Source organism: Bactrocera tryoni, chromosome 3 (genome assembly GCF_016617805.1).
Source record: "Bactrocera tryoni isolate S06 chromosome 3, CSIRO_BtryS06_freeze2, whole genome shotgun sequence".
NCBI classification, from domain to species: Eukaryota; Metazoa; Arthropoda; class Insecta; order Diptera; family Tephritidae; genus Bactrocera; species Bactrocera tryoni.
Window position 1 is genome coordinate 2,587,290 of NC_052501.1, and position 7,281 is coordinate 2,594,570.

The following is a 7,281-nucleotide window of genomic DNA, read 5'->3' on the forward strand; positions in this document are numbered from 1 at the left end:
GTTGTTTTGACAAACAGAATTCTGTTGCTTACATTGTTGTAATATTAACTTGAGTCAATCATGCCATTTATCTCTACGCTCTTCTCCTAACGATATAGTTCGATTATGGTTTTTCTCTCAAAATTTGACCTATAATCTCGACTCCCTACATGATTGCAAGTCATAGGGGTGTAAGAAGAGTTATGTTTATCTAACCACGTCAAAAATAAATGAAATATGTATGTATATATTACACAAATGAACTTCAATGCAAGGTTCTAACGGCCCAAGATGGTATCAATGCCTTATATGAAATAATTCTAAGCAGTTGTCGATACGAAATTATGAGCATCGCGAGAACAACATTCTAATACAAGTTGTTCACTGCAGATTTGGTATGTTATATTTCTATTACCCCAGTTCCTTACTCTTGGGATTACCACTAAATACCCACCTTGATATGGCTAAATTGCTTGACTTTGCAAAATGCCTTATTTTTATCTAAAATAATCTTATTGATCACTTTTAAATATAATGTCTTATTGCATGCGTTTCTAGGCCACGATGCAATAACCAAGAAGGTAAAAACTCTAAAAAAGACAACAAATTTTTTCTAGAAACGGCTGCGCACCATACTCTCGCAACTGATAAGAGTAAAATTGGAAACAATTGTGGATATGGCAATATCTACAACTGATGTATACCTTTCTCTAAATGCAGAATTTTCAGATCCATTTCGCAAAGGTAAGCGTAATTATAAACAAAAAAACACTTATATATACACAAAATTTATAGTAACATTGCAATAATTTCTTGTGAGCGATATTTATTTGTTATTAACTTCATTTTCTACAAATTTTCATTCAAAACAGAGCATTGCTGTTCAAAAATGTTAAGTTTTTCCTTTAGCGGTGTGGCAACTCTTTTAGAAGGCCATCAATGTGGTGAAAAGGTGAAATAATCTCTTTTCTTTAGTCTACTGCCTTATTCCTTTTGTTGTGCTTACCATCGCTATCACCGTTTTGTTGTGATGTGACATTTGGCGATAAAAGCTGAAATCAGGTGTTATTTAATAACATAAAACAAAACTATTTGGATAAAACCTTCTTTGCACATAGTACGAAATAAGCGAATTTTGTGTACTCCTTGATAGTCTAATATTTACTTAACTTGTCTTAATGTACACTTTTATTTAGTGAGTTAGATTTGCATAAGTAAAAATAACAAAAAACGAACGCTGAGCGTAAAGTAGATAAGCAAACGCGGCTGAGTAGAACAGCGATTGGTTCAAACATTTGTTGATTGGCACAAATAGATAATGTTGTCTTTCATCAGACGAAAACTATCGGAGTCGGACTCGGGAAGCGGCAGCAGTGCAATGCTTTCGAACTCGTCAACAGCCCGCACGGTAGACAACATGCTCGCACAAAAAACAACTCTAATGTCTTTGGGCAATGAACCCATACCAATTGCAGAAGATGCGTTGTTGCAAGAGTTGGGCTATAAAAACGCAAATGATTTGCAAGAAACTGTATATGGTAAGTATTTTAGAAAAACAAAAAAAAATTATTTTCTTTTGTGCATATGTTTACAATAATTGGGGGTTGTTTTAGATGTCCTTCGAACGATAAGAGATCCAGAAAAGCCTTGTACGTTAGAAGACCTGAACGTTGTCTATGAAGAAGGGATCATCGTGCAGCCGTCAACAAAATCAAATGTATCTGTGGTGGGTTTGAAACCGCATCTTATTGCATATATAAAATTTAAAGAATTATTTAGCTATATGTATGTACATATGTATGTATATTTTTTTTACATCGTTGATGATTACCGTTGCTTAACGCTTAAACTGTAAATTTGATTAAGTGCTAAGTGTAAGCTTTAGTTTTATTTAAACATCTATCCGCTCACTACCACATTTTGCTCTATTATGGTGTTAATAAGTTTTTCTCCTCACAGGTCCGCATTGAATTTAATCCCACTGTGCCACATTGCTCTTTGGCCACACTCATTGGACTATGCATCCGTGTTAAAGTCGAACGCAGTTTGCCGCATAATATTAAGCTGGACATATACATTAAGAAGGGTGCGCATACAACAGAGGATGAAAGTAAATTGACACATGTTTTGCTAATATTATGCAGAATGCTTAAAATTAATCAATTCTGTTTTTTTTTGTTTTTAGTAAATAAGCAAATAAACGATAAGGAGCGCATTGCTGCCGCTATGGAAAATCCAAATTTGCGGGAACTAGTGGAGAATTGTATAAAAGAAGAAGAATGAAGAAGGACTTAAAAACTAAACTCTGAAATAAAATTAATGTAGTGTGTAAAACAGTTATTTAAAATAAGAAATGTAAAACAAAGTAATTAGGATCCACAAAATGTATATATTTATATTTTATATGTACATACAAGTATAATTTTTTAATATACTGCGTTCGAAAGCTGGTTATTCTTAATCTGTCTTTGGAGTCAAAATTTTGTATTTTTATATTTAGTTGTATTTCATTTTCGGTTAAATGTTTTTTCATATAGTTGGTAAATTTTTGTATGTATGTACATATGTACAAATATTTGTGCATACCTTGATAAGAATTAATTATTTTATCAATGTAGTAGGCATACAAAAAGCGCAAACTTGCAAAGAGTTCTTTTAATATATTTAATACTTCATAATTCTTAGGCACAGCTAGTGTGAAAATCTAACTTTGTACATATGTACATTTGAACGCACGTACATATATACATATGTCTATACAAACGTGTGTTAATATATGCACATATGTATGTACATACATAAGTTTTGGCACGAGCTGCTTATAATTTAGCTCTTAGCTCAACATTGTTTATATTGTAGTCGACACTTAGTATCTGTGCTGTCGATATGGCCATTTGTTTACGTCCCAACTGATAAGAGCGGTTCGTGCGCAGTTCCAATATGGCCGGCTTTCACAATATATTGCGTATAGCATATATGTATATTGCGTATAGCATATACTTATGTACATATGTTTATGCGTGTATGTATGGTGGACCAATATATTTGTATTGTTCGAATATGGAGCTCCAATCATACATATGTACTTACCGGACACCAACAACATGCAATAATTGTCTTTGAAAATATTTGTCGTAATGATATAGTAATATGTACATACTATGTAGATATATACTCTATCTGTGGTTGCGTTCACATTTACTATAGTTTTTATGAAGAGTATACATAAGTACATATTTAGATGGTTATGTCTTATACATGTACCAATTTTGATTTACTTTCACCGATGAGGAGGTTCAGAGTGTCATTGACCCTGATATAGTTAACATGTTGTTGGAAGGCATCGAAGCTCGACGGGAATAAGCTACCTCATCAAGGTTCTCAACCTGTCGCTTACTACTCTCCACATACCCGATGTGTGGAAAATCGGAACAGTGGTCCCACTACGGAACCCTGGAAAACCAGTCAACAAAGGAGAGTCCTATCGTCCTCTTCCCCCCAATAGTGAAGACACTTGAGGACTTGCTACTCCCGACCACAGCACTTAGCGTCATAAACGCCCAGATAGTTCATGGCCTTTACCAAAAAGCACCCTGCGAAAAGACAATCCTTTGGTACAGTCACTCCCACAAGGCTACTTGATGGCATTGAAAAATCGACGCATTCTCCAGAACTGAAGAGGTGAACTATTAACTACCTGAGCGGTCATCAATCATCCGTACTATTTCGTGGTAAAAACTCCAAACTGAGAAGAATTACAGTTACATAGTTACTACGCCGCATCAACATGGTCGCCTGGAGGCAGTGTAACGCAGACGAGGAAGCTTCAAACATGTCAGAACACTGTACTCCGGACTACGATAGGATGTCTTTTGATGTCTCCCATCGAACACCTGCACAATGAGGCCCGTATGCTCGCTGTTAAGAAGCATAATGGACTTCTCTCTAAAAGAGCATCAAGATGTCTTTCCCCATCTACGTCGGCGACATCAGACAATACGCCGACCAAACTTCGGCCGCAACAAACTTCCGACAAGCCCTGACCGTCATTCACAGTGGAGCCATCAACTCCCTCACCGTCTCCCTTCCAGTGAATGGCGTACTCGGAGTCTAACTACCAGTTACTGCAGACGAAAAGCTCGAGTTGCCGCGAGAAAGGAGAGTGACTCTTACGCAGCTTTGTTCTGGACACTGTAGCTTGTTAAACTCCTTATTCAGAATAGATCTTTACATCGTTTCATCGCTGACGGCAACTTGCTAATTCTTACCACCTAGGACTAGGTACCCGCTAAAACAATAACAGGTTGATTAGTGATTGTTCCCACAACAGTCGGGTCTACGTAACCGGCACGGACCCCGATTTCTATCCGCCCAAGTGCTGTCAACTCGGCAGATTTTTGCCGCTACAACAACAACAACAACAGGTTGATTGGTGATTAAAACATCCCACGATAATATACGGAGAATTTACATGGACACAAAGAGAGCCACATTCCTGTATCACGATGGGTCCCCGCACAATAAAAGATATGTTTGGTAGGCAGGAGAGAGTGGACGGGGAAAATACGGCGGTTAAAAGCTCAGAAGGTGTAAACAAATTATAAATCTGCTCCGGCAACCAGTGACATTTTCACTGGTATTAATCAAATTGGTCTTTGTAGGTTTGTGAAGCACAATTTTAACATAGTTATAGTCTCTTGTGTAAACTGCCGGTTTAGTGACCATGGGCCAGAAACTCTGGAGCATTTGCTTCTTGATTACGCAGCAAACTGCAGTCGCTGGAATAAGGCGCTGGGAACCATGTATATGTACATATATCCGAATAGGGAGCTTTTTGCATCAATGCCGCATAGCAGGATCATAGAATTCATCAGAGTTCTGAACCTATGTGAGTCTGTGGGGCCTCAAATAACCACTATTTCTATGTTAGGCATATTTTCTACCGCTACACCAAAAACAATAACATGTATATTTTTTAATTTGATTTACCGTTAACCTATCATAACATTGATGGTCTTCGTCTCTATTTTGTCAAGTTTTCTCAAGTTTTCGCTATTTTCAAAGCATTCTTCTAAGGCCCTTGTAAACAGACTTATTCTAGGAGTAATCTGGACAAAGATCCCGTTGTGCCCCTCTGGGCATATCAGCGCAAGTCTCCTTCTGTGTAGTAAACGCTCTCGCAAAAACTCCAAAATGGAGAGTAGCAAATGCATTCCTACATACATATGTACATGCACACATACATACAATCAAATTGCAGCGATTTAGCAATTTAAGTCGCCGGCAATTTTCTTTAGCACACGAAACTATCACGGTACAAATAACAGTAAAAGTAATAAGAAATGCACGAGAAATAATGCATATTACAAATGGTTGTGGAACTGCATTTAAATCAAGAAGGAAGCGCCGCAACGGTAAAAATGTGCTGAAGAAAGATTTACCGAAAGCTTTTAACATAATCAAAGGATAATGCAAAGCCAGCCATGTATGAGTTAGCGGTAAATGGATTCCTGTAAAAACTAAAGCAAATCGCAATGGCCAGACCGCACGGACTGGTTGCAAAAATATGAATTAATCGAGACAAAACCATTGCAGTTAAGTGCGCAACAATATTTCCTCTCGTTGCGCGTGTGTTTCCTTCGATACTTTGGAATGTAAGCAATGTGAGACCAACTTGGCTCCGGGGGTCATAACTTACAGCGAACGAGAGCAGCAAACTATGATAATCGCATGTTCATTTTGGATCATTCCCACTAATTTTGAAGACTATATCTACTAGTTCCTTATAGGCCATGTGTCTATTCTCCCGCCAATGTTGTCAAAGCACTTGGACTAAGACCTGTGACATGAAGGAAATTAAATTTATAGGAGTCCTTATGAGCTGGGAGTGAAAAGATTTAGAAAATGTTAAGCAGTTGCGTAATTGTAGAGCTTTGGTAATGTTAATGTTAACGGTAATCTGGTAATCTTATTGTTATAACGGGACGATAGCGGCAACAAACAATGCGATATTTTTCCCGTTCTTTTGGCATTTCTTTTCAGTTTGTCATTTCATCATAGAAAGATATACGATCCAAAAACGTCGCAATTATTAAAATTTACCACCGAAATTCAGAGTCAGTGGCCTCAACTTTAAGAGCACTACGTCCAATTTATGGTCGTCATAATCATCCTGTCAGATCAACAATTGAGCGTCTACTGGAAAAATTTTAATCCACAGGCACAGTACAGTCCGTGCTAGAAAGACAAAGAAGTGCCCGTAGTGTCGAGAATATTGCTGCCGCTAGCGCATCAATTGAGGAAGACCTAAATCAGTCTCTCACACGTCGTTGTGGCGAATTTTGCGAACAGATCTTGGCCTACATCCTTACAATATCAAATTGACAAGAACTGAAGCCGCTTGACCACAAGAATCGTCGTATGTTCGTGAATCGGGCAACAACTTAAAAATTATTCGGGTCTCAATTCTGGCTGAATGGCTTCGTAAAAAAGCAAAATATGAGTTATTGCTCAGGCAGCAATTCACACGTACTCTAGAAGTCACCATTGCATTCCGAAAAAATTATGGTTAGGTGCCGTTTATGGGCCGGCGTCGTCATTGGGACGTACATCTTCCGTAATGATCAAGACCGGCACGTTACTGTGAATAGGAATTGCTACCGCTTAATGATAACCGAATATTTTTGGCCCGAATTGGATGAGATGGACTTAGATAATATGTGGTTCTAACAGGACGGCCCCACAAGCCACACAGCGAATGTAACAATCGATTATTTGAAAACCAAGTTTGGTGAACGTGTCATCTCACGTAATCGCCCAGCCAATTGGCCGCCTCGGTCGTACGAATCGACTATTTCCTGTGGGGCTACGTGAAGTCAATGGTCTATGCCAACCAGCCAGCGACGATTGATGAACTTCGTAAGAATATCAAACGTCAAATTGCAGCAGTATCGGCCGATTTATGCTTGAAAACCGTCGAAAATTGGGCTTAGCGTCTGGACTTCTGCAAGCGTGACCGTGATAGCCATGCAAAAAAACCGAGTTCCATACATATATAATGGCATCGAATGTACTTTCACAGGAATAAAGAATTTCATTGATATCCCAAATCGTTTTAGTTTTGGCCCTCTTATTGAAAATCCCTTTAGTTTCAAAACCTTTCTCCACTGTTAAAGGGTTTCATGTGAAACTTCTCATGGGAGAAATTCATTTAGAGTGATTGGCGAGTGGCGTGATTATGAAAAAAATTAAGATATTATGTGGGCAAAAAATAGTAAGACCTTTTAATTTAAATTTCGAGCG

The 7,281-nt window shown here is 38.0% G+C and overlaps 1 protein-coding gene across 1 annotated transcript; it reads left to right on the forward strand.

Moving 5' to 3' along the window:
* Positions 1 to 1,003: 1,003 nt before the first annotated feature.
* Positions 1,004 to 2,440, forward strand: LOC120770578 (MIP18 family protein galla-1). The gene is made up of 4 exons (XM_040098159.1): positions 1,004 to 1,517; positions 1,593 to 1,705; positions 1,939 to 2,089; positions 2,165 to 2,440. The coding sequence occupies exons 1-4, from the start codon at positions 1,298 to 1,300 to the stop codon at positions 2,260 to 2,262; spliced, it is 582 nt and encodes a 193-aa protein (XP_039954093.1). The 5' UTR covers positions 1,004 to 1,297; the 3' UTR covers positions 2,263 to 2,440.
* The last annotated feature ends 4,841 nt before the right edge of the window (positions 2,441 to 7,281 follow it).